Source organism: Mastacembelus armatus, chromosome 16 (assembly GCF_900324485.2).
Source record: "Mastacembelus armatus chromosome 16, fMasArm1.2, whole genome shotgun sequence".
Lineage (NCBI taxonomy): Eukaryota > Metazoa > Chordata > Actinopteri > Synbranchiformes > Mastacembelidae > Mastacembelus > Mastacembelus armatus.
Genome location: NC_046648.1, coordinates 16696895 through 16724639, shown reverse-complemented (window position 1 = coordinate 16724639; position 27745 = coordinate 16696895). Strand labels below are relative to the sequence as shown.

The 27745-nt window shown below is 40.7% G+C and overlaps 1 protein-coding gene across 6 annotated transcripts; it reads right to left on the bottom strand.

Annotated features, from left to right (window-relative positions):
- Positions 1-299: 299 nt before the first annotated feature.
- prkcg (protein kinase C, gamma) lies at positions 300-27745 on the bottom strand. 6 transcript variants are annotated; one of them, XM_026317146.1, is made up of 17 exons: positions 27603-27745; positions 14931-15245; positions 12565-12596; positions 12370-12452; positions 11358-11469; positions 10584-10712; positions 10306-10462; positions 9767-9968; positions 8924-9121; positions 6928-7101; positions 6542-6633; positions 6005-6067; positions 5692-5830; positions 4159-4239; positions 3886-3993; positions 2906-3046; positions 300-2074 (listed from the first exon to the last, which is right to left on the bottom strand). In XM_026317146.1, the coding sequence occupies exons 2-17, from the start codon at positions 15188-15190 to the stop codon at positions 1913-1915; spliced, it is 2133 nt and encodes a 710-aa protein (XP_026172931.1). In that variant the 5' UTR covers positions 15191-15245; positions 27603-27745; the 3' UTR covers positions 300-1912. The 6 variants fall into 6 exon arrangements, with proteins under 6 accessions (XP_026172931.1, XP_026172933.1, XP_026172936.1 ...); XM_026317148.1 differs by having other exon boundaries at positions 14931-15177; XM_026317151.1 differs by having other exon boundaries at positions 14931-15177; positions 27622-27742.

The window sequence follows — 27745 nt, the reverse complement described above, 5'->3', positions numbered from 1 at the left end:
AGGAGGGAGTGAAAGTGAGGTGCCTGAGAGGTGGTTTGGTGGTTTGACAACTACGGTGCCACAGTAAATTGAGGGGTCAGCATCTTCTGCGTGTGTGTGTGAGTGTACATGCTTGAGATTGCACTTTTGAGTGAGTATGTGTGAAAGTGAGGGAGAGGGAGCGAGTGTGACAGAGAGGCGTGCAGAGATGACAAAATGAGAGGCTGTGTTTGTTTCTCAGCTGCTTCACACAAATATCACAAAATGAAACACTTCGCTGTTCTTGTTTCAGGATTGTTTTCAGTGAGTTTATTTCCATGTTTTGTTTCAGCACATAAAACAGAAGTTAACTTAACTAACAAATGCATAAATTATCTATTAAATTCTATATTATAGATTGCGTTATTTATCGTACTCATAATATTGAAGTATAAGTGTCTTGTGACATTTGCCCTTAGGTCAAACTGAGTTAAAACTAATTAGAGTGACTGCTCTGCACTTGCACAGTTGACCACAATTAAAGGGGAACACACATCTGCATTTTAAACAAAGCAGCACAATGAGCCACCTCTGGATGACAAATGGGTATGATTACCATCATGATCACACTAAATGTAAACAAATAAAAACAAATTGTAAAGATGCTTTTTGGGAAATCAATTCAATTTCTGTGTGGACTGACCAGCTGGTTTGGGAAATAAGAGCACTGAAATACGATTATTAAATTGTTATGTTTGCAGCCACCTGCTCTGCTCAGATAGTGTTTAATGACAGTGCTGCTATTATTTTTCCATGTATTGAACAGTCCCAGTGAGCCTCACTTTTAATTATGACCCTAATCAATGCTGTGAGTACATCATTACACAGCAAAAAGCTTTATGGTATAGACCACTAAAGTAAAGTATCTATAAATAAAACATTATTAAATGACATATTTCTAAAATAAATACTTCACCGCAAACACTGGGTCCCATGGGTAGAGTAAATACTGTCATCTGCAAGGGCTTAATTCCAAATTTTGCACAGGAGTAATAGAAAAAAAAAAACTATTTGTGAATAATAACAACGCAATTCAAACTGTGGCAGTAATGTGAGGACTTCCATTGATATCAGAATCAGGCAGAGTCGTCCTGGGCTTACATTTCAACACTGTGCCCACTGTGTGTTGTTTGAGCTGGATGAACTGAGGTCACTGGTGTGACGTTAGACTGAGAGGTTGTGCCAGGCCACATGTATCTGACTGAGTATTTCTATGGGATGGCTGTCTAATTAAAACAATTCAAACTGCCTACTCATTCAGTTTGCTTCATAATAAAAGTGGACCTGGCACATTAAAATGCTTCTGATGCTGAATTACTGTACTGTTTGCACATAATGTTTAACTGTAATATACCTGTTAAGAAACTTGTTTCATATATGTTAATATGATAAGTCATAATTGCCTACTGAATGGTCTGTGTATAGCTCTATGGGTAAAAACCTGACTTGGAAATGAATTTATTTGGTAAAATATAACTTCACACAACACAGAATAACTTTAAAGTAATGCAAAAACATTTTAAATAAACCTGGAAAGTTAAACAGGTATATCTTTTCTAGTACTACTATAAGCAATTCATTGCATGCAGAGAGATTCATTAATCAGGTTCATACTACAGTGCTTATACCAAGTTAATAGATGTCTTATAAAAGACAGAAATCTACAGTAGAATACTGGCATTGTTTGCACTGTTGAAACACATTCGGTGACTAGCAAGTTAAATATCAAAGAAAGAGCATGAATATAAAGGTGTCTTGGCATTTTTATGTAAACATCAGAATTTGGTTATGAGAGATATCTTTAATACTCACGGCTAGTTCTCATGTTCAAATTGTCTGTTATAAAACTACTAGTCGAAGGGAAGGGAGGCGGGAGGAGGTTTGGGGACCATTTTCAAACAGCAGTGAGAGGTGAGGGGGCAAAGTCTGGATTGAGGAAGGAAAAGCCCTGGAAATCCTCCTGGTTGATGGCAGCTAGTACATCTGGGTCAGAGGGAGTGAGCACTGACGGAGCTGCTGTGAAGAACTTGTCAAAGTTTTCACCTTTCCGCCCACCCTGATGAAGTAGAAGGGATGCAGAAAATGGACACACATGATTAAAATTAGAACACATATACACAAACAGTGATTATTTGTGATTATAGTCACATTAAACCTTTTGTTCTGAAAAAAGAAAAATGAAATTATAATAGGAATCCACCTCCACATATATTTTTCTCACCCACACCCTTCTCTTCTCACTTAGGAGCTCTATACCACACCTACTGCAGGAAGAAAGCTGCTCTCTTTTTCTGCTCCTTAACAACATATGACACACATTCTGCTGGATGATATGAATTTCATTTGGCTAATGGGCCTGGCCTCTAACCCCTGTACTCATCTTACTCATGGCACACCTTACCATTGGCCTATGGGAATGCAAACTGAAGTGTGGCAGGCTAATGATGATATACATTTGCATATAGGAGGAGTAGAGAGCACCCTAAGGTCAGAGGGTCCTGTCTGTCATGACTGAACTGTCTGTGTCAGACTGCTCAAAGCCCATCTCTATGAACTATCAGAGGTGATTAAAAACAGAGTAGAAGGACGGATGAAGGAGGAAGGGATGGGGCCGTTTCAACAGGGAGAAGAAGAGCAAAAGATATGGCCTGCACAAAGTGGACAGCTGAGAGAAGAAACATGCAGAGAAAGTAAGGATTTCATGGGAGTTTGAGAGTGAGGAGACAGATGGAAGAAAGTGACAGCTTTACTTCCCTAAAAGTATCCTCAGAGAGACAGAGACAAGAAAGAGAGTAAGAACAAACAGAGGGAGCAGGCAGGGGAGGATGGCTAGTAAGGGAGAAACAAAGGGAGTCTATAGAGCCTGTAGTCCATCTGTTCAACTGACAGTTCTGGGTTTGAAGGGCGGCTGAATCTCAAGTCTCTCCAGACGGTCCCAGTCAATCCAACGGAAAAACGGATGCTCCCTTATCTCTCTTTCGGCATCCTCTCCTCCACCTAGACGCTTGGCGGGGTGCTTTGTCAGGAGCTGGGTAAGAGTGAAATAAAGGATAAAACATTGGAAAAACAAACAAAAATAGTGACTGCAATAATGTTATATAGCGTTATTATATTTTTAATACATCAGTTCTAATACCATTCTTCTGGTATGCCTTTTTCTTCATTGTGTGTGCACTCTAAAGGGATATTTTTTTGTAAATATGCTCTTTAGCTTTTCTGCCAGGAGGAAAGACTGATACAGGTTCCACTCTCATGTCATGTCTGTGCATTAAAAAGGAAACTTGAGCCAGCAACTGGTTAACTTATCATGAAGACTGGAAACTAGCCTGACTCATTATGAATGGAACTAAATCTGACTAAAAGGAACTCTAAAGCTCTTTGATTCAGACATTATGTCTTCTCTGCACAGAAACCAAACTACAAAAAAAAACAACAAAAAAAAAACGGTCAAATCCTGTTTGTGATTTTACTAAGCACAGTGGCCTCTTCAAGTCTTTTCCCCAGAGATTAGCAGATAAAATAACTTCACAAATGGTTGTTTCTACACTTTGATTTTTGTACAAATGACAAATTACACAAACATGACTTAGAGTAATGTGGTCTTTAATTCTGAGGTGCTTCCCCATGTCTCCAGTCTTTATGCTAAGCTAAGCTAACCAGATACTTGCTCTAGAATCATATTCAAACAGACTAAAAGGTTAAGTCTTAGCAAAAACCAAATAAGCATATTTCCAAAAAATGTTAAACTATTAAAATGAATTTTATAAATGTAATGTGATGTAACATCATTTTTTACTTTCATATGCCTTTATCTTAATTTGTGTGCTTAAAGTTACATGTGTAAGAGGAAAATGAAAAATGGCTCACTCCCTTGCAGATAGCGACAGCTTCACGAGAGAGATTTTTCGGGTATGAGACACTCTGCTCCATAATGGACTGAAACAGCTCCTCCTCATCAATACCATCAAATGGTGGCTAGAAGGAAAAGAGAGAGAGAAGAAAAGACAGGGCCATGAGGACCTACTGGCAAATTAAAAGCAAATATATCAAAATAAAAGTTCATTTTAAAGTCTTTTGAAGTGATGGAGGCTTAAATCTCTGTGCACATGGGTCTTCTGGTAAGATTAAGCTGAGTGTTACCTGTCCTGCCAGCATTTCATACAGCAGCACTCCATAGGACCACCAGTCCACTGCTTTATTGTAGGGCTGATATGCCACAATCTGAAAAGGACAGAGCAAAAAAGAGAGGAGATAAAGAAGAAGAAATGGCAGACAGTGATAAGAAAGTAAAAAGAAGTCAGGGAGGGTGAGAAAAAGCAGAGTTGTAGCAGTTGGCGGCAGCTGTCAGAAACAGCCGGAATCAACAGCAGAGAGAGAGGAGGAAAGAACGTATGGCATTAAGGAGGGAAAATGTATGAATGAGCTTAGAGATAATCAACATGACTTTGGATTTGTGTGTTTGTATTTGCCTGCTTGTGTTTGTCTGTGTGTGTATGCGTGTGTGTATCTGTCCCCTGTGTGTGTGTGTGTGTGTGTGTGTGTGTGTGTGTGTGTGTGTGCGTGTGTGTGTGTGTGTGTACGACTGAACAATTCCCAGCCCCTAGGGAAATATATTGTATTTCTTCCAAAATGGCAGATGCAAGAGAATCAATGGATGTTTACATAAGAGAGTCAATACCCAGGGGTTCCTCAGCAAGGTTTACAATATCAAAGACGTGCTCAACAGTCACATCCTCCTTCCTTCTTTACCATATCTGTTTACTACAAGTCTACAAATCAAACAAGCCTGATATCCCCTTCAGCCTTTCCTTAAATTAATTTGTTTATGGTCACTTCACACATATTTCAAGCAATTTGCAAGGTTAACATTGTACAAGCATACATTCATATTTTACACATCCAAAGGATGCCACACAAAACCACCTTCATTGTTTTAGAACAGCTGATACACATCCTCCTGAGATCCTGCAGTGAGTTTTCACTCAGTTTGTCTCACTCACTGAGGTACCCATAAAAACACAGAAATGGGTTAATATTTCTACAAATCATATCACACAGGCCATTAGGAGATAACAAGTGTCTGATGTAAGTAATGGGAAAAACCTGCAGTCCTCTTTCCTAACGATAACTAAAGCCAATATGAGGCTTCAGCAGGTGTGAGTTAGAAAAAAATCAAGTCAATATCATGGAAGGTCTTATTAGTACAAAATCCCTTCCTTTTCTTTGTATGCCTCCACTGAAGCTCAGCACAGAAATGCTGCCAAAAGAAGAGGTTCTATTGTATAAAATGTAAGTTTGAATGCCATCCATATATATAAGAACATTTGTGTTGAGACAGAGTAACAAAATGTCAATTTATCCTTTAAGTTGGACCTTTCTGTTACAGAGAGTATGGGCAAACTTAGTTATACAAAATGTCTTAAGGACAACTGTGTTTTCCAGCAGAAGCACACACTGCTGCTAATTGAATCATGTGAAGTTAATTATTCAAAAATGCTGACAAGGTCAGAGAGGACGGAGGAGATGAGCAACTTGCCGTCTCACAGCACTGTGAAACAGGTCAAGCAAACAAAGAGAGGTGAAACGAGGAGAAATAAGGAATCTAAGTAACAAATGAGGGACGTTTTTCGGGAGTGATCCTGGACCACGCAGCAAGCGCAGAGGTCAGCGTACCTCAGGGGCGATGTAGTCAGGGGTGCCGCAGAAGGTGCGCGTGGTGTCGCCCTCAAACATGCCCTCCCTGCACATGCCGAAGTCAGCTATCTTTATGTGGCCCTCGCTGTCAAGCAGCACGTTATCGAGCTTCAGATCCCTGAGAAAGAAGGAGACAGATCACACAGCTATGAATCATTTTGACAGATAACATCTTCATAGCAGTCATTAGCTACTAAGAACATGATAAATCTGTGTCACGTCCATGTGCTGCACTGCAGAACAATGTCAGTGCCAAACCAGGCCATGTTAGATGAGCAGCCCACTTCCTTACCTGTAGATAACGCCTTTGCTGTGGAGGAAGAAGAGGCCGACTGCTATCTCTGCGGCATAGAACCTGGAGGAGACAGGAGGCTGAAGGTACTCATTACTGGTTACTTTATTTTCCAGGAAACTGGTGAAGGTTTTCAGCTAATACAAAAAGAAGATGATGAAAAGAGGAGAGGAGAGAGGGAATGGAGCTCAAAAGGCTGATGAAAGCGAGAGTAACCAAATGGATGAAAAGCATACAGATGAAGAAAGAGAACCTGATTTGAACAACCGAGTAAGAATTAATTTTAGCTGATTGATCAAAGATTATTGATTAGATGAACAGGTGGAGGGAGGGAAATTGTTGATTAAAAGATAAGATTAGTGGGAGGATAAATTCAGAGGGCTGGTACTTGAGTAGATGACGTTTTATGATTCACCAGGTGTAATGAACAAAGCAAAGAGATGAGTGTGTATGTGAAGGAGGAGAGAGCCTAAGAGAGGCAGAAGATATGATGCAGCAGATCAGAACTGTGATTAAAGGAGCTTTTTAACTACATACGCTGCATGAGCCTCTTTGAACTTGCCAACTATCTGGATGTGAAACATCAGGTCTCCTCCATTGACGTATTCCATCACATAATACAGACGGTCCTGCCGAAACAAAACACGCACACACACACACACACACACACTCACCATACATAATCACATCCTGTTCAAATTAAAAAGCAGTCTGTTTCAACCCCTCCTCCAGGACCAAGGACCTTGTTAAAGAAAGCTAATTATTTCATTTAGTAATCGAAATTCTCAGCCAACCTGGACTGGAATAGCTCCTGGGAGGGCTATGCAGCCAAAATGTCAAGCAGGTTTATGGACAATTTAATGAAAGTTATGTGGTTCATTTGAGACCCCATATACCTTCTGCGAACACAGATATACACACACCTCAGTCTGAAAGGCAGAGTAGAGCGAGGTGAGGAAGTGAGGACGGGAGGGAAGGGCCAGGACCCTCCTCTCCACCAGAGCGCTCTCAGTGTCTTCGTCCTGGAAGAGGACATCCTTCTTCAACACTTTCACCGCAAACAGACGCTCGCTGCCTCGCTCCTCCGCCAGCAGCACCTGAACAGAATGAGAGAAAGGAGGGAAAGCCGCGTGAACAACAAACTGCTGAGATCCATAAATAAACACAAGAGTTATTTATAGATACTACACAGACTGCCTGGCAAGAAGAAAAGAGAACAATTAATAAAATTGCTAAAAAGCATTTTTAAATTCCAAATTGAGCTTTTCTGTACATCAAACCAAGATTTCTTTGTCTTCTTTCTTTCTTGTATATACCACATCTCACTATAAACAGAATTATGCATATATTGTACTGTAATGCTTCCAGCTGTGAGTGTTTTTTTAGGTTATTGTTTTATGAGTTATAAAGTACTCTGTTTGGAGAAAACTAATTCTGCAGTTTTTAATTAAACCATGTGTTTTTGAAGCACACGTTCAATTTTTAAGCTATTTAAAACACAGATTTTAGGTTTTATGCCAAGCTGGGACTTGTATCACTATCAGGTCTAAAACAAATCCAGAGCTGGTGATATTTTTCATTGTAAACTGCTGATTTGTTTCATGTTGCTATTATGTCCCCTGCCATTTGTTGTCATTACCCTCCTGTATTCCTAAGGGGTAGACAATGATGATGCTACCTAAACATAATAGTTGTCACATCATATAGACAGATGCTTATGTAAGGGCAGCAGTGTGTAAATGTAGCCCAATATGATGGTGAAATAACTGAAGTAATGCTGAATTTTAGAGCTGCTCTCTGTGAAAGCGGCTAATAGTGGGCTTTTATGAAAGCTAATAATGGTGTCATTTTCTACAACAAAAATCACATGACCTGGGCTTTAGTGGGAAAGATGTGGTCAAAAGCAGTAGAAGCCCCTGATCACAATGCTGTTCAAAATTGTCTGGCTAATTTGAAGTGTTGTGCTTGTAGTGGCTGGTGGTAAAAGAGAAGATCAATTTACTCCCTTAAAATTATGAAGAGTACAAAAAATTCCAAAATAGGTTTAGTCTACACAAAATTGTGTGTGTGTGTGTGTGTGTGTTGTCGTCCTCTGTGATCCTATCTCTTGCTCCCTGTAGTTTCAGACTAACTCACATAAAAATGGGACTCAACACCTTTCAGAATATTACACATCTTACTAAGACAGTCACATACTTCTTTTCTTTTCCCCTCTTGTTATCCTATTTCTTTTTGGTCATTCTCTCACTCTCTGCAGTATAGTAATCCTCCTCACTTTCTCTCATTTCTCTCTGTCTCTTTCTCACGTTCCCACACTCAGCAGCCCCGGGGTCTGTCTCTTCTTTCTTGGGTCGTTTTTTTTTTTTCTCACGTTATGTAAGTCGAGTCTATTTCTCCTGTCCTCTGTAGACTCTTCTCTGACAGTTATGAAACAGCACAGGGGGATTTCAGAGAAGGAAGAAGGACTCAAAACTCCAGTCTCTTCATTATGGCTCATCTACTGGGGAATTAAAAACAAAATGGAGAGCAGAGCCTCCCTTGAAATGAACACCTCCAGGAGGACTGTTTGCCTGTGTGGCATGTAGGAAGGCAGCCAGCCTGAGCTCACGACTGCTGACAACACAAAAGAAGCTAAGGGATAAATGAATCATTTGGCAATGAAAGGAGAGACAATGAGCATGTTAGTAAGAGAGTTTTTTTTTTTATGCAAAAAATAAATAATCTGGTTGCTGTGCTCAGAAGCTGCTGTATGAAATGCCACCTGAAGGTCAGGTCCATCAATAAGAGAAATTATTAAAAGCCAGGAAAAATGTTTGCTGTTTTCAACATGAATTGCCTTTCTCATATTACTTAAAGCTGTTGGATCACAGATGCTGGTTGTGTGTGTAGAAAATTTGTCTTTGTGGCTGCTGTATTTACCTTGCCAAAGCTGCCTTTGCCCAGCACCATGAGGAAGTTGAAGTCATGGATGCTCACTTTGACTTTACTGGGCCCCGGGGAGTGGACAGGTGGACAGGATGGGACAGGGGTCGGGGACATAGTTGCAGGGAACTGTTCAGACAGCGGGGCAGGTATTGCCTGAGGCAAAGAGGGTGTTGTAGCGTCTGGCTGAGGCTCCTGAATGTAGGAGAGTTGAGAGATGAATGGTTGGATGGAGTCCAGCGTGCGCGCACACACACACACACAGACACAGACACACACAGAGACAGTCATATCTCTCTATACAGTAGTTATAAGGACATTGGCATTTCCTAGACCCTTGCCCTAACCGTGACCATTACATCTAAACACCTAACACCAACCCTTGTGCTAACACTGAAAAACACATTGTACACCAGACTAAGCAGGTCCTACCCCTAGATTCGGATTATAATCAGGCAGAACAATCCTGCACCCTGGTGGAGACAGAGGGTAACATAGAGGGGAGAGAACTCTATATAATTTATTATCTAATTATTTACATACACTAGTGGGTAAAAATCTTTGATCTAATCTTTTTTTCTCAGATAGAATTAGAAGCACAGGGACAGTTCAAGATCCTGATCCAGTGTATAAGTGGTGGCAGCTGCTGTTTATTAAATGCAGGTAATTATAAGCTGATAAAGACAATGCCAAGGCCTTAGGATAAATTAACATGGAAACGCATAAAGGACTGCTCCACTCTCTGCTGAATACAGATTATAAATATCCTAATGGTTGCTCTTTGTTTACCATGACCAACTGATGGATTTATTCTTCACACTGGTGCTGATCGTTTTGTACCTGCAGGTCTGGGTCTGGCACGGGGATATTGTAGTACTCTCCCTCATCCTGGGCCAGCAGTTTGAACCAGCCGCTGATAGGACGCCTGAAGATTTCACTCACGCCAAACGACAGCGCGCCCATGAAATCATTCCTAGAAGTGCGGTCCCAGTCCCATACCTCCACGGACAGACGCCTGTCCCACTGGTGACCACGCACTGAGCTGAAGAGACAAACACAAAATATCAAAATCAGTGGGGAGGTAATATAAGAGCATACAAAGACAAAATAGGAATTTATTGTTTTTCCTATTTCTTCATCTTTATGACATTTTCCAGATTTTAATCCATTTTCCTAATATATAAATTATAATAAATATCAGAAAAAAACATAAATGCCAAGGAGAAAATGGTTGATGTACAATAAGCTACATATATGTTCCAGCCTAATTTTAAACCCAATTATCTCAGTTTCTGGGACATACTGTTTTACTTAAAGCACACTCTGTCCTTAACCCCAGTGCATTTTCTGCCCTGGAATTGAAGTTCACAGTGACTCACAAGGTGAAACTTTCATTCCAGACAGGATTTAGTGTGGAGCGGATGGTCTTGGTCTTTTGTTTGCTGTGGCTCTTTGGGTCTGGAATCAATTTAAGTTTAACATATGGGTCTGACAGTCCGTTAGGATCCATTGGCATAAGGTTACGAGCTTCCCGCACTGGAGAGAAAGAAGAATAACAGAAAATACAGAGTGGAAGCATTTACTACATTGAGTGTAATCCTGTTTTTTTTTTTTTAATTTAAAACTCTATTTGCCATGATTCAGCAGGTCCTCTCACCTGTGACAAAGATGTCCTCCTTCTCTCCTCGGACGGTCAGGTGGATTCGTCCTCTCTTCTCTGTATGGTCCTGGCCACAGAGACTGGGAACACTGGTTTCACACCGTCGATGGACATTCATATCACAGCCTCATAGTAGAAAGATAAAAATACACAACTATAAAAAAACATGTAGACGGCAAAAGAAAAATTAGAAAGGAATAGTTCAACATTTTGAGAAATACAGTGGCTGAGAGTTAGATAAGAAGATTGATACTGCTGTCATGTCTCTCCAGTAATTTTAACTCTACACTCAGCAACTAGTTAACTTATCTTAGAGTTAACACTGGAAGCAGGGGGAAAAGTCTGTCTATCACTGCCCAATGGCAACAATACTTGCCTGCCAACACCTTGGAAGGACACTAATTAAGATATAATATTGTATGTAACAAGTTATGGTTTTATCAGTGGTTAGCTGTCAGAATATTCTTGGTTTGGTGCAGGCTGGTATCTCTGCTGGCTGCCAATCTTAAAAGCCAATATTAACTCTTAAAAAAAAAAAAAAAAAACGGAATAAGCATACTTCTCAAAATGTCAAATTGTTCTTTAAACCTAACCTTAGACATTAAATTCACTGAACTAAATTATGGAGGCTGATCTTGTAAGAGCCAGGACTTTTCTCTCCACATGGGAAGTATGTCCAAATGCCTTTTTGAACTGATTTTTTTCCCCATAACATGATTATTACAAGTACACACAGAGAGATAGATGTATTACACAATCTGTGAAACTCACAGACACATTTCATGCCCTGGTGTATGAGGCCATACAGCAGCGAGCCACAGTGGTCGCAGAACGTCGGACTGGAGTATGTTTGGATCTTAAATGTGTGTCGACTCTTCAGGTCCTGAAAAATGACAGAAACAGCCTGCACTGAGAGTTCAGGCATACAAACAACACATGTATACTTACATAGGATGACTATGGAAAAGACTATGAACACACACACAGACACACACACACACACACATACAGGGTATGATTAGTGGGGAGATGCTGAGTGGAGTATTCATTGACAAGCCAATTAGATTTCTCCACTGGGACAGGACATATAAATGAGAGTGCATCTAGGCAAGACTGTGTATGTGTATGAGTGTGTATATACTACACAGAGTGGGATGAATCATTTTTATCTCTCTTTAGCTCATCAGACCCCCACCCACCACCACCACCACCACCATTTTCCATGCACCAACCTCTCCCAAACTGTTTTCTTCCCTAATCGTTGTGAGCTGCTATTTCAATGTGTATGTGTGTGTGTGTGTGTGTGTGTGTGTGCATGCGCCTTTCACTCTCTCATCCCTTTTCACTCAAACACACACATTCCCCTTGACCTAATTTCCGAGGCAGTTTATTTGGCTGGCAGAAAACAAACCATGAAGAAAAGACAAATCTTCCTAAAATCCTCAAAATGCCACCCAGAAGAAGAATGAGCAGTCTGTTGCTTCCCTCCACATACACACACACTCACACCCTCAATTCTCACTCTTATCAGCCCCCCACCCCTATCTCCTCCACTCTCTATCACCTACTCCCTGCATCTCCAATGCCTTGTAAGATGACATGACATGAGTGCAGACGTCACAGGTGGGACAAGGCTGCGCAGTGTGAAGAATGTATGGATTGATGGATGAGTCATATACACATTGCTACTGGAAATGAGCGGATGGCTAAATATGATGATGATGGGGCAAAAATTCACCAAAGTGGAAAGCAAGAAAGTCAAAGCAAAAGCACATCTGCTCACATCTGGTCTGGGGGCTGTCACAGAGCCAGGACATGTGAAGGTCACAAACTCATGACATCTTTTGTGGACCACAAAACTGCAAACTAGAGGAAACACAGTAAAAAAAATGGGCACAAAAACAGTTGTCACTGAAGAAGAAACATCTGAGAAGATTAAATACTGAAAAATGGACAATAACAACAGGTTTATCTGTACCTTGACACTGAAATCCCTGTTTTCCGATGCCCCTGAATGAGAAAGGCAGACATGTTAATACACAAAAACAAGACAAGGAGTGTCTTTCCTTTGTAAGCCATGCTGCTGACTAGGTCAAGCAGAGCAGTGTCAGTTATTGCCAGAGATACACACACAAACAGAAACAATTCTCCTGTTTCTAGAACTGCAGTGTTAGCTACTTTCCAGTGTCTCCTTAGAGTTTTAATTGAATAATTAAAGCCATTGATTGACTAAAGAGTCCAGTCAGCAGCTTGCCTGCTGGGAATCAACTTTTGATTAGGAGGTTTAGAAAGAAAGATGAATAAGACACCGCCGAGAGCTCCTCCACAATCAGGCTTGAGAGGCCCAGGGGTTCACAGGAAACTGGCCATAATCACTGATCTACAATCAGTTTACCATCTGGCTGAATAATAATTAAAGAAGGAGTTGAAGAGGGCAATCTGATCCTTGATCAGCATGCAACCCAGGTCTCTGTCTGCAGCACTAATTTCATGATGCCAATTTTGCTTTTTGACCAGCAGAGAGCATTAGAGAACCAGGTATAGATTTAGGGAGAAGTGACTCATATTTGGTGGCCACATATTACAGGGAATTCAGTGTAGTGAATTACTACATTGTAAATTTAATGATGCTTTGATAAATCCCACCAACAAATGTAGTCAAACAAAACGCTGCCATTAAAAACATTAAAACAATGGTACTAAAATTACCTGAATACCCTAACACATTCTTGGTTATGTAATATTAATTACAATTTACAAATAAATTATTACAAACTAATAATGTATGTATCAAATCTAAAAATACAGGACTGTATCTTTGTAATAGGCCTGTTTTGCACAAGATATTTTAACATGTCCCAGTAGCAAAAGCAGAGGTGCAAATAATTCTGATTTCAGAGTCCACAATGCTGGATCATTGTGACCCTGGCATGTCTTAGAGTCTGAAGTACATCACTGTACAGTCTTCATAGAGTGTTTTTTAGTGACATGACTCAAGTTACTAAGTGCAGGTAGATGTAAAATTGAACAAGGCAATGTCACTTTCTTTTCCTTTTCAGAGTATTTCGCTCATTTGACACCTGAAGGGGTCAAGTAAGGTACAGCCATTTATCTTTTAGAGCCTGGCTTAATAAACAAGAAAGACACATTTCAAAATTGGCACGATCTGTTTTGTAGTCTTTGATTAATCACGTGGAGGCTTTGACACCCAGGTTGATAACTGCTGTGCGGACATCCTGTGTGTAAGAAAAGCATTTTCACCCTGAACTAAGTGCTGCAACCAAAGCCAAGACAGCAGCCAGTTGGAGAAATGTCCTGAAAGCTACCCAGAGGCTGCTGGCACATGCACCACCCTGCATCGAACAAACACCCTCACCATATGTCCAGATACACACATAATCACACAATGACTCACACACACTGTCATGGCTTCACTGAACAAGACAAGCTCACAGCATGGTTGTTTGACACATTTTTTACGAGTACTGATAAGCCTGTATGTTAGAAATACAAAATACTTTTACTTGAGTACTGTACTTTTACATTCCATTTACTATGTGGTAAAACCAAAAACAGGAAATTGCTCTTTGTGAAAAGTTGAAGTGGTAAAATGTTTGGGATTTTGGTTTAAATGGTTAACTGATTAAAATAATAAAAATACAGTAGTTGCTGATTTATTTTATTTCAATCAATCAATATTGGACTAATCACTGCAACTGCAGCCAGCAAAATACTTAATTTTACTTTGTTAAAAATCTACACCATTGCATTACTTTGGAGGATTTGCAACATCTACTTTCTCAGAATCTCTGTTGAAGCATTTTTCATGTTGCTCATTTGGTATTGTTAGTTTAATTTATGGAAATGACATATCAAATACTGGTGTGGTGTGCCCTTTCAGGATTTGAATCATTCCTCCACTAGTGCTGCCTGTCAGTTTATTTGTGCATGATTGCATGTACTATTACTCTGTGTGAAAGCATCCATATGGGAAAAAACTGTCCTAATTGAGGTGTTGCCTGTGTGTATTCTGCATGTGTAACTTCTGCTCTGGGTGGGCAGCAGCGTGGAGGTGAGATTATGTGATCAGATGAGGTCAGTGTGGTAGCTACAGGATGTAGGCTGTATCTCTCCAGCAGGCAGCTGGATCTTATGCAAGAGAGGAAAAACTAAAGCCAGAGTGAGATGGAGTAGTGTACTACCTAAGGAGGCAGTTTATGAACTGCTGGGGTGGTTTCTGTGTGAATATGCAGCTGTGTGTGTGTGTGTGTGTGTGTGTGTGTGTGTGTGTGTGTGTGTGTGTGTGTGTGTGTGTGTGTGTGTGCGTGTGTGCGTATGTGTTACCAGATGAAATCAGTGCAGTGGCTGCAGAAGGTGGGTTGCTTGAAGAAGCGGGCCGTGAACTGATGGTCTTTCACCTCAACAATCCTCTTGTGTTTGAGTGCTCCCTTCCTCTGGAACACGGGTACCCTGGGTGGAGGGGAGAGGGGCGAGGGCAGGGGGGAGACACTAGGGGAGGTTGCTGATGTAGGGGAGGCCAGTGTCAGTGGGGAGAGGGAGGGCGAAGGGGAGACTGGGGTAGACATGGCGCCTGGAGGATACATTAGAGAGAGGAGAGGAAGGAGGTAAGAAAGGAAAGGATGATGAGTGTCTGTAAGTCTGTAACAGGCAAAAGACCTTGAATGAAAGCAAGGACAGGATGGAGAAGCAGGAGGAGGAGGGACAGAAAGTGGTAATGGGTCAGGGTAGAGACAGTAGTTGTATTAATGGCACATGGGATGTAGCGTAGGGAGCAGTAAAGGAGTGACATGACAGGTGGAAAGCTCCAGAAAGGGTAAATGGCCCCAAAGTGAAGATGTAAATAGAGGGAGAAAAGAGAAAGCGACAGGTATGAAAGAGAAAAGGGAGGTATAATGAAAGAGACAGGGAGGTTAATTCACATACGGAGACAGAACTCTCCTAAGAGACTCTGAGACACTAAACGATTAGCACAACTCACTGTGTCCCACATAATGCCTGTCCATTTTACCTACAGTGCATTGCCTTCTCTCGGTACCCTTTATATCTCCCACCCAGCTCCTCATGGCCTGATCGTTGTGTCAACTGTACTTCCTGTTGCCATGTCAACAACACCCCCACCACCTGCTGCAGTATTAGAGCCTGTATCCTCTTTCGACTTCCTGCCTGCCCTTAATAGCAGTTAGTCCCATTTCTGAAGAGAAGTTTGGACCTGAAAAACATTTATCTACTGTATGTCTGTAGGGAATGTGATGTGAAGGGAAAAAGTGCATCACGGCAAATATTAGTTGCAGAAACTGTAGTGCAAGAGTTGCATGCTGCTAAATGATAAATGAAACACCAACAGAGATTTAATGAATAAATGAATAAGCCCATAGCAAACATGCCCTCTAGAAAAAAAATGTGATGAAATGATGGTGCCTCAGCAAAGAGTGAGAACTAAATCAATCAAAAGGATGAAAGACAAGAATGGTGGGAAAAATGTTACAGTGCCTAGAAAATTAGTAAAATAATGAGAACGAAATATGTGCACACAGACCCGTGCTGCAAAGATAGTAAAGACACAGTACCTAAATTTAGAGGAAAGGCTCAAATGAAGGACAGCTTTTGTCTCTTCCTCTCCCCCTCTCCTCTCTTCGTCTGGCTCGCTTCAAAAGAAAGGCTATGGTGTCACACCTGTAGCTGGTCCTCAAAAAAAAACAAACAAAAAAAAAAAGGCAAGACAGATAGAAAAGACAGAAAAACCAGGAGAAGCAACACAGCATCAAATGAAGAAGAATCAGACAAAATTAAAAAAAAAAACTGTTGAAATACAAAGTGAAAGCAACAAGCGCTTCAAGAGATTGAAGCTTTCTAGGAAGCAAAGATAGAAGAGTGAAGTGGTAGGCTATATATCCGTTAACCCAGACACAGGGTGAGGAGGAGGATGAGATAGAGAGGTGGTATTCTCTTTCTAAGATTGACTCTGTTTTTACTAAGAAGAAGACCAGAGATGGAGAGAGAGAGGGGCAGATAGAAAGAGAGAGACAGAAGTAGAGAGAGAGAGAGAGAGAGAGAGGAGAAAGATTGAGGGGAATAGGCGGCGATTCATTTTGAAATCTGGGTTACTTCTCTCAGGAGAGGGTGAGGGAGGTAGAGGAAGGAGGACGGTTGAGACAGAGTGAGACAGAAGCTGCCATTTTGCCACCACCAGCACAGTATGGACTAGCAAGAGCCAACTGTCTCTCACTTCCTCTTGTGCCAGACAGAGAGAGGAAAGGGAGAGGAGACAACGTATCCAGCCAGGAAGAAAAGAGCAGAGAGCTTCGGTGCTAGCGACTCCAAGAAATGACTAGTTAAGCTTAGCTGCAGTACAACTGGAAATAGGTGGTTAAAAGTCATAGATCCATCATGCACATGAGAATAGGATCAGCAGTCCTGTGAAATAACAACCACATTAATGGATTCTGCACATGTGTAGTTACAGGATGTTCACTGCATTTGTCCTGAGATCAGAGCAAGTGGTGGCATGATAACACTGTGCACTGAAACCAGGTCAGCTAGGCCTGATGGGAAAAGTAGTTTCCAGGAAAGAGGGGCTGTTTGTCCATTGATTGTCCATGTATCATCAAGGACACACACACACACACACACACACACACACACACAAGCTTGTTTTGTCACTTAGGAGAACACCGTATCGACTTACATTCATTCACGTACAAACCAAGTCTTAAAGGAATAGTTTGACATTTTTGGAGATGTGTCCATTTGCTTTCTTGCTGAAAGTCAGTTAGGAAGATCAGTAACACTCCTGTATCTTTGCAGCATGTAGCTGGAGTCGGCAGCTGGTTAGCCTAGCTCATTATAAAGACTTAAAACCAGGGGAAACAGCTAGCCTGGCTCTGTCTAAAATCTAAAATCCACTTATCAACACATCTGAAGCCCACAGATTAACATTCTGTGTCCTGTTTTTTTTTTTTTTGATACATGAGCCAAAGGCAAGACCAGACTATTTCTTGGTTGAGACCAGCTACCAGGCAACCAGCAGAGACTTGAACGACTACAGCATGTTAGGTGGTAATCTGCAGACCTGCAGAGAGAGCGGTGCCAGTTGCTTCCACATTCCCAGCCTTTTTGCTAAACTGAACAAATCAGCTTCTAGCTCCAATATCATATTTAGTGTACAAATGTGAGAGGGTTATCAATCACCTTAGCAAACTCTAAACAGGAAAGCAAATAAGCAGATTTCGAAATGTATCAAACTATTCCTTTAATCTTAAATGCAATTGATCCAGTTTTTAGTATCCAAACAAACATTTGTCCTTGCAATGCATGTAATAAAGGTACTCACACACAATTAATCACACGCCACATGTCCTCATGGACTATGAATGATCCTGCAGAAAGGAGTACCAGGCGGGAGCAGAGATGCACGCAGGTAGGAGATGATGGGGTGGATTGGAATGGGATGAAGAGACTGAGAGAGTGAGCGAAGGGTTGAAGGTCTAATTAATGGAAATGTAGGTTATTAGTCTCCTGATGAGGACACTGCCAGAGAATTAATTAACAATTATAATTAGCAAGATTGTTAGAGAGCAAAATGGTGTCAGCCAGCAAGATAAGAGTGAGCTAGCGTGCATAAGGTGTGTGTGAGTTGGAGTTTGTCAGTATTATGTGTGTGTTTTAAAAAAACTGCTGTGTGAACATGCCTTATCTGACAATGATATATGTCATTTCAGTATTAGTCATGCAGAACCAGCAGCTGATTGGATCTGAATGGGGCTTTCCCCTCACACAAACCCTCACCAGACCTTTCAATATATGGAACTGCCATTACTGTCTGGCCCATAAGGGTCACACTCATCATCAGTCTTATCTTGGATGAGTCATGCTCTTGTTCTGTAGTCACAAATAAATGAGGAAATGTCCTTGCATAGAGTGAGAGAGTGAGAGGGGCACAAAAAGAGCTGTAGACCATGCACTCCTCAGTAATCAGTGCATTGAAAAACAAAGCACATAAATGGTTTGCAACGCTTCCCCTCCATGTGCTGTGATGAGTAAGCAATTGTGGCTGTAAAGTGTCTGTATCAGTGTGCGTTTGCATGCCTATCAGAGCATACTTTACAGTGTTTGATCCCTGGCCATAAAAGCAAGCTGGTGTGCAGCCATCCAGTGATACATCAAGGCTGTAAACCCAGAGGATGTAGACACACAGAAATATGAAAAACACACAGTTACAGCTTGCATTTCAAATAGTGGGGGATGCCATAAAACATGTATAGAAGTGCAACTAAAAATATATATGTATAAATGACATATGAGATCCAAAGGAAAATAAGTGAGAATCATGAAAACTACAACCTGCAAACTTTACAAATATGATTATTGTATGACACTACTGGAAGCTGTTGCTAGCATTTCAGATCCGTACTGAGGCACCTCTTTCATCCCTCTGAGTCTACAGATGGCTATCTTATTATTTCTGACCATGGCTTAATGAAACAGAAAATTCTCCTCCGATGGAATCTTTTTTGGGGGAGCAATCAGCACTTCACCAATTACACGCATCCTTTATCATCTAACGAGCGCTCACTTGTATCAAGCACCAGCTTCAACCTGGCTGACTGGCTGGTTTTCTCCTTCAATGAAATTAAGGTAAATTGACTTGCCCAACTGGTGTTTGTGGTATCGGGGGAGAAGTGGTGTCTGAGGTAATCATATCTGCCTGTTAAATTTCTTTTCAGAACCAATTGGCTCTGTTTGCTTGTATTGGTTTTCTGTTGGGGTGCGCTTCTATTTGCTTTTTTAATGAAGAGTGGTCCGCTGTGTTTTTGGACCAGAGCAACAAACCTCCTTGCCAGTCAGATGAGACTTTTGGCAGGCGAATAGGGTCTGTCAACATGGCCTACAAACTCTCAGTACTGAAGCAAATAAGCCTGCTCTCCATATTTATTTTACTGCTGACCTGCCTCTCATTGCAGCAACAAATCCTGGTAAACTGGGAAGCCGAGGTATGTAAATTAAATCACATCTATCAAATAAAGTCATTGATTTTAGTTTGCAAATGACCCAGGAGGGTGTTGTATACACATTATTTTGTACAGTCTTTCAGTCTTTTATGTATAGATAGATAGATAGATAGATAGATAGATAGATAGATAGATAGATAGATAGATAGATAGATAGATAGATAGATAGATAGATAGATAGATAGATAGATAGATAGATAGATAGATAGATAGATAGATGATAGATAGATAGAGGTATAATGTTTCCTATGTGCTGGCACACTGATGATTCATAAATGTCTTTAATAAAATTTGCGTCTTTGATAAAACTGATTATAATAAATGGTTTAATGGCCACTTTCTAAAGCAAAAATTAGTAGGACCACACTGACATATTATCCCTTTCAAACTGAAATGTTGCTGTTGCTTAAGCAAATGTTTTAGTTTATTATCCAGCAGCACTGAAGAAGCACTAGCACTCATTTAGAATCAAATATCTGGCCACCCCAACATGACTTTCAGTTCAATGTTCACTGTCCTTTCTGCTCAGATTTATTCTGCAAACCCTAAGGGAACTATGGTGCTCACCAGCTAGCGGATAACTTTGTCTGTCAGCTGTTTGGTGATGAGCAGGTAGTGTACAGTGGGTTTTCAGACATTTTCACTGAAAACAGCTGACTGCTGCTGTTGAGGAATACATTAGGAGAGCAGTGAGAATGAAACAAAAGATGAAGGTTGCAGGCCATAAAACGAGCAATGATGTGAAGAACAGTAAACTTGTAATTGCCTTGAGGTTCATCATTGCATGCGATCCCTTTCACATAGTCATGTAATCTACTGGTAATAAACCATAATAATACCAATATTTATTTATGCGTCATTTCTTTTTTATCTCAATAAATAAAATGTCTGTGGTGGGCAAATTATGGGGAGGCTGGCTGGAGGTTTGAGGCCTTGAGTATAATGACTTTGGGGCCATGGCTTATAGATCATCTTCTAACACGAGCAGAACAGTCATGTTAGCTTAAACGTATTAGTATTCACAGTATGTGCTAAATACTAACAAGAACTCAAAGCCTTAGCTGTGAGTTGCAAAACCTTTCTTACTGCTTCAGGGAGGAAAAGAAAGTTGTGAACAAAATGTGCTCAAGGGGAGGGATGAAAGCAAAAGGGCAGGAGATTCAGGGTAAGAGGGGCAACTGGAGGCAAGGGGAGAACAAGGTAAAGTCAGGATATCTTAATCTTCATCCTAGTTTTCTAGGATGAATTCCCTTTGGGCACATGGAATTACACATGCACGCGGAGAGAGAGAGAGCAACACTGAGAGAGAGACAGAGGCAAACAAGAATGTAGTATGAATAATTATTTTGTCCTAGATGTGGTGGTGATATTGCTCCAAAGGTATTGGCTGCAGCATACAGCAAATTAATGCTGCTGTTGTTGCTATCTTAAGGGCTGTTAAGCATTGAAAGCTCTTAATTCATTCCCATTAACATCTGGAGTGTAATTGACAAGCAGTGTATGTTGTACAGGTATGCATCTTAGACATCGCATGTTAACCTGGTGTTACAGGGGCAAGAAATGATATGGCCCTGTTTCAGTATAATGAGGTACAACAGGAGAATGCAGTAACTGCTTCAGTATGTGTAGCTTGAATTAAAAGACCCTCACAGACCCTGATGAATCAAATTGCATCAATTGTATAAGCACACTCTTGGTATTCCTATTATGACTAATTAGAATGCCACTGACTGTTATAAATGCTGCTTGGAATGATAAAAAACACACACATGCTAAGGAAACGAGTACACACACATACGCAAACAGTGAGGTATCAGCTGTGGGTCACTTAGCTTGTTTGTCCCTAATCATGGCCCGGTGTGGCTCATGTGAAAATGGAGGAAGCGAGAGACTGGCTGTGTAGCAGGGGGGGAAAAAAAGCACGAGATGAAAGGATGCTTGGGTGTTTTTTCAACTTCATAGATCAAGACGATGATTTGTAGAACCCTGTGGCGCTGCAAACGTGATGAAAGAGAAACAGCACGTTTTCCACATGTAGTGTGTGCATGTGTGTGTATGAGTATAGCATGTGAAGACATAGAGTATATGTAGCTGTAGTTTTAGAGTAGGTATTTATATAGCGATATTTAAATACATGTATCAAGTGTAAGAATGACAACAGTGTCAGTATTAAGAACAGAAGAAGAAACAATGGAGAAATTATCAATAAATGCAGTAAAAATTCAGGACAGAATGATTTCAAAGAAGGGATAACCAGAGATAGGGTGAGGTACAGCGTAAATGAAATGGCAGAGTCAGTCAGAGGAAACAGAATTGAAAGAAAATCAAAACAGATGAAGAAAACCTGGTAGTGGCAGAATACTAAGAAAGATGGAGGGTGAGAGGTGCAGGAGCATGAGGCCACTGCAGTGCATAGTAAGAGACGACGTTAGTGTCGCTAGAGAAGGGCGGAATGAGAAAGAGACAAAGACGGAAGCAGAGTGAGAGAAAGTGTTAAGCTCTGCACCGCAGACATGCGTTACAAATCCCCAGGGAGCTGGTGGCAGATCAGTACAGGATCAATCTGCTGCACCTCAGCAGGGACGCAGCACACTCCTGTCATTCCCACACACCGTTTATGAGTGTGTGTGTGCGTGTGTCACTATACTGTATGTGTGTGAATGCTTGTGTGTGACCACGGAGTTGGAACAGAAGTGATTGCCACAACTCATGGGACGCATAGCAGAGAGAGAGAAAGGAGGTAAAAAAAAATGAAGCAGCAGGGAGAAGGCAGTTCAGTAGAGACAGATAACTGTTGGGACCAGTTGGGACCATATATATTTTACAATTTTAAGATGAAGCATATTTGAGCAGCATACACTGGATTTAATGTATAATTAATCAAATTAAAAATTTAGTTGTGTATTTAAAATCCATAAAAGTGTTTGAAAGCAAATCACATCACTGTTACGATCTAACTGCAGCCCCAAAGATAAATGACTGCCCAAGGTTCAATAGACATACCACATGGGAGATTAAGGATCAGTTTATCCTCCATGCTCCGACCATAGCCATTAGAGAGCAAAGCATAACACTAACCTCAGATCAGTGTTAGGGGACACCATGATCCAACTGCCTGTAACTCAATCTTATTAGAGCGTTAAGTTGTTACTGCATGTACACACAGAGGCTTCATAATGCAATTAGCCATTAGCCCATCATACTGACAAAGCATAGCTAATTAGCAGATCGCAGGCACACAGGGAGCAGAACAAAACATATTTAATATCCCATCAACACTCATGCAGAATATCTTATGTCAGGTGCTGTTTAGATGTTTTTTTTGCGCTTGGTTGAATACTGTGTGATTTTAAAGAAGCAAGTTGCATTTGCCAGTAACAGCTTAGAGAAACAGATAAAAGGTTTTCCACAGAGGACGATAAAAGTTAAAACAATTTCAAATTCAGTTTTATATATATTTCTCTGTGTGCCACCCAATTTGACTATCTGTTCCTAATACAATGATTTCTGTGCTTAAAAAAAACCCCAAGAAACACAACAAGGGCTAACAAGACAAATACACACAATGAATTCCCAGAAATCTCCATGAGGGTCAGGTCTGTTACAGAATTCTGTTCTGAGCAGCAAAAAACAAATCCGTTTGTTGTAGCAGGAACAGAGCCGGTCATGTGGCTCTTACTTGGCCGCTGTTGGCTGAAGTTGAGGGTTGAGGCAGCGTGTTAGGCATGTTGCACTCTTTGAGGGTGAAAGAGGTGGATTATGTTAGGTCAGCTCTGACCAGATCAAAGCAAAGGTCTGACAAGAACTAAGAAACCACTGAGAAATATGTGAAAGCACACACACACACACACACACACACACACACACACCCTCACACACACACGCACACACACACACACACACACACACTCTTTGGCCGAGGACTGCCTGTCAGAATGCCAAAGAAACTACTCAGAGCTCTCCATAAATTTACTTTGAAGGAGTTCTGACTGGGTAATAGCTTGTATGGAAAATACTGTCACAAGAGAAAATACACAGTCACACACACACACACACACATGCCCACACTGCACAAACACAGTCTCAAAGTCCTTATTTATAAACGCATTCGTGACAGAAGAATTAGAAGGAAACACAGCACCACTGGCATTAATTAAAGAGAATCATATTTTATGAAGCAATTCTCAGGAAGTAAGTGCAGCACTGACCCTCCAGCCCCACCCCAGAAAGACAATGTCAAATAAACTAACACATTTAAATTAGGGCATAGACCAGACCAGTCTGGGCTAGGAGCAACATCACCCTACTAGCAACCCGCCATAGCAACCCGTAAGTAGGCCTGTAGTGTTGGTGAGGTCACTAGAGCAGAACTGGGCCTTTTACAATGCTAAAAAACACACACTGGTTTCTGTGGGTATATGTGTCCTGTCACTGTAGTCAGGTAAGCTTTTCATGGTGCAACACACAGACCCTAGACCTGGTGAGTACAACGTGTAGCACTCCTGTATTTCCGTGATATAATTCATGGCTGGTACAGCCAATGAGGACCCTGTTTGATTTCTGGAGCACAACAACTATTGCTTCCCAGGTCAAGGGTCAGTAGAGAGAGGGAATGAGCCCGAGGCTGCACCAGGATCTCTTACAAACTCAGGCACAGGACGAGCCTGAAGCACACTGCGCTAGGCTGGACTGGACTGCTCAGTGCATACAATTTCACCAATCAGTAAATCTGATAAATCAAAGCAGATAAGGACAACAAGATAAATCAAAACAGCAGCAAGTTGACAAAGAAAAACAAATTGAACCCGACCACTCTAAACAAAATCTGATGGATCAGAACAGGCAGGACAGTGCAGAGTGCAGGACTACAGCAAACTCAAGAGACAGATAGCTCAAAATAAGCACAACATTTGCTCTTAATGTATTTAACTGAAAACCTCTGAACACAAAATCCTCAAAGTATTTTCAAGAAACAATAGTAGCTATAGTGTGTGTTGCACATTGTGTGACTTTTTGTGAAGTCACACGTGCTCTTGTGTGGGATGGTCAGACTACTTGAGGTGATGCTTTAGACTGCAGCTTAGTGAGGGCCAGAGGAAGATGGGAAGATGCGGATCACTGGCCATTGTATGCTAGATATGCATTCACAGCAAAGTGAGCATGTGTTTTTCACACTTTAATATGGGGACAGGAAAAAAGGGAGAGTGAAGGGCAATACAGAACGATGCAGCAGTGGACATGATTGGTGCCCATGAGATACATACATGACATAAAACACAAAAGAGCAATATTAGAAATGTGCAGTATAGGAACAAACCACTGCCTTGGCTGAGTTCAGGCTATCAATGATATGAAGTTATTATGATAACACGCAGGGCAGAACCAACTGAATATTTAAAGATTAGGTGATCAACGCAATATCAACACTTTATCATATCCACAAGCCAAACCAGTCCAGTCTAGATCAGCATAGACAGCAAACACATCATCACCATGCAGCCTCTCAGCACTCTTTCAAAGTGAGCATCTAAATATTTCACCTCCCTTTGATTAAGGTCAGAACTGAGCAGAGGGGCACATAGCAGATCTTTCACCAGTGCTTTGGGGAAAGTGAAGGACATTATGCTATATTACCCAGCAGGCACCAGGTGGTGGCGGTGCAGAGGACACCATGGCAACGCCATGAAAATGCCATGGCAACACCATAGCAACTGTGGCCTCATTTGCTCGCTGGTGGTGTGGTACAGCCCAGACTTGCTACAGTGGCATGGTCGTCAGATACACACTTCAGTCACATCAGTAATAGTAACATTGTTCATTAATTATTTCATCAATCAGTTAATTGATCATCATCATCAACAATCAATCAAAAGGAGCAAGAACACAGTATCTACTGGTCTCTGTTTTTTGCTAAGTGAGAGACAGAGAAATGAGCTGATTTAAAAAGAAAGTGATCAAAGGAAAAAGAGCAAAGGTCAATGGATGAGTTAATTACCAAAGAGATGTAATCACTGTATGATAAAACTTTAAAAGAAGAAAGGTGAGGAATGATCATAGCTAGTTAATGAAAAATAGGAGGAGAAATAGCAGAGGAGAACAGAAGAAAGCGAGAGAGACAGTAGACTGTGTGAGAGAGACAAACAGATGTGTAAAAGCAGCAAGTGCCAAAATGTAATGTTAGGTAGTACGAGAGGAGTGACAGACTGATAGCTATAGTAGATACAGATGAATAGAGAGTTTAGACTTTTACTTGTCTTTTTTGTCACAGGCACTAATGTCTTCACAGTCATATAGGAGGAATCAAAATTCAAAAATGATTTCAGTGTCTAAAATTGCTACAAAGCTAAAACATTTAAAACTATTTCATCTAACACTTCCTCCAAATATACCAAACTTAACTAATATATATATATACCTGTATGTATATATATGTATATATTTATTTGTACATATATATTTCTTTATAGATAAATGATTTCAAATGATAATTGAATACAATAAAATATCTCAGTTAAATCACAGTATAACATGGTACATTCTCAAAAACATAGTATATTTTAATATATTATTTTTTCTCAGCATAAAATAAATAAAACCAAATAAGCCAGAGGGTTTTTAAGAGTCACTTCTGTTCATGCAGTCACAGACTTAAGTATTAGCGCCTCAGTAGAAATCAATAATGCTCAATGACATACCAGGTTTTATCCCTGTTGATTGGTTGAAAATGACTATGTTGTACTACACAGGAAGCTGTCAAATTGTTGCTGTGGTTTTCGCTGTTGGGGTGCAGCATAGAGAGAGCTTACTACCTCACTAAAAAGTGGCTGCACCAGGTCCTAAGCATTTGTTAAAATTGAAGTACACAACCCCCCCACCCTCATCCCCCACCACCACCACCACCACAAATCTTTGAGATTTCATTCAGGTAAACATGCAATGGGTCTGGGGCTTTCCAGAGGATGTAAAACAGCAAAAAGCACTTTTCTAAAAACAAAGATTATTTTAAAAATTGCCCCACACAGACCTAGAAAAACGCAATCCATGTGCAGATAAAAGGTACAGTCTGCCCCCACTGGAAGGCAAAGGAGTTAAAAGGGAAAATGAGAAGGTCAACTAACCCTTCGATCTGTGACGACATGCACAAACACAATGCACAGTCCCTCAAATAGCAGGTCAACCCCTCCCCCCTTCTTCTAGCCATAATCAACATAATCCAAGAAGCTACAAAGTCTAAAAGTAGGTGTTCTTTTGCTACATCATGTCAAAGCTACATTCAACTACAATAGAAGAAAAGCTGGGCTGTGGCTGGTCTTAGTGTGAGAGATGAGGTGGATATGTTGACCTTACGATAATGGAGAGAATTGCAATGTTGGCAACATTGGCACAGTTTACACAGTAGATGGCTTTTGGCACAGCTCACAATGCTACAGTTCACTACTCTCTCTTGAACACATAGCATTTCATATTCATATTGGTCAGCCAGAGCCAGGTGCTGTGGACTTTAATTCATTTATTACAATCATCTGACCAAATTAGATGAAATCTATCCTACCTATAAGAAAATCATTGAAGATGTGGAACATCTGGCTCTGGCTGAAACAAATCATCTCATTTTAAAATAGAGAAAAACAATTACAATGCCTCAGATGCAAACAGATGTGCCACTGCATCTGTGTCACATTGAATGTGGGAATATTGCTCAAAGTCAAACAGTCGTCTGATAATCTTGATAACAGGAGTTATTACTGACTGGATTCAGTGGCTGGATTGTATGTGCAACTCAAACTGAAATTTCAAACATTCACAGTATATCGTTCAGTCTTATTTGCCCAAAGCAAATAGTCAAAGTACAAGATCATTGTCTCAGCACAAATATTTGTTGTACTTTGTTATTTGAACCTTGGTTACAGTGAATTTTATTGTCCTTAATAGCAACACAAGTTAACATCAGGTGAATGGTTTTTCACATATCAGCAAAATATATTACCTGTAGATTGTGCACTTACAGCTGTGGCATGGATGTCTGAAAATACAATGAGAAATTGTGCTTCATATAATCCATCATCTACAAACTCTGCTAAGGTACAATATAGTTGTGAAAAATAATGCTATCCTAAGAGAGCTTTTACA

Bases quoted from the DNA above. Each gene is read 5' to 3' on its own strand.
- prkcg (XM_026317146.1), bottom strand. From the start codon at position 15,190: ATGTATCCTCCAGGCGCCATGTCTACCCCAGTCTCCCCTTCGCCCTCC. The intron at 12,597-14,930 runs GTAACACATACG...TTTCTCATTCAG, and splicing joins CACTGCACTGATTTCATCTG to GGGCATCGGAAAACAGGGAT. The intron at 3,994-4,158 runs GTAACACTCAGC...TTTTCCTTCTAG, and splicing joins ATGAAATGCTGGCAGGACAG to CCACCATTTGATGGTATTGA.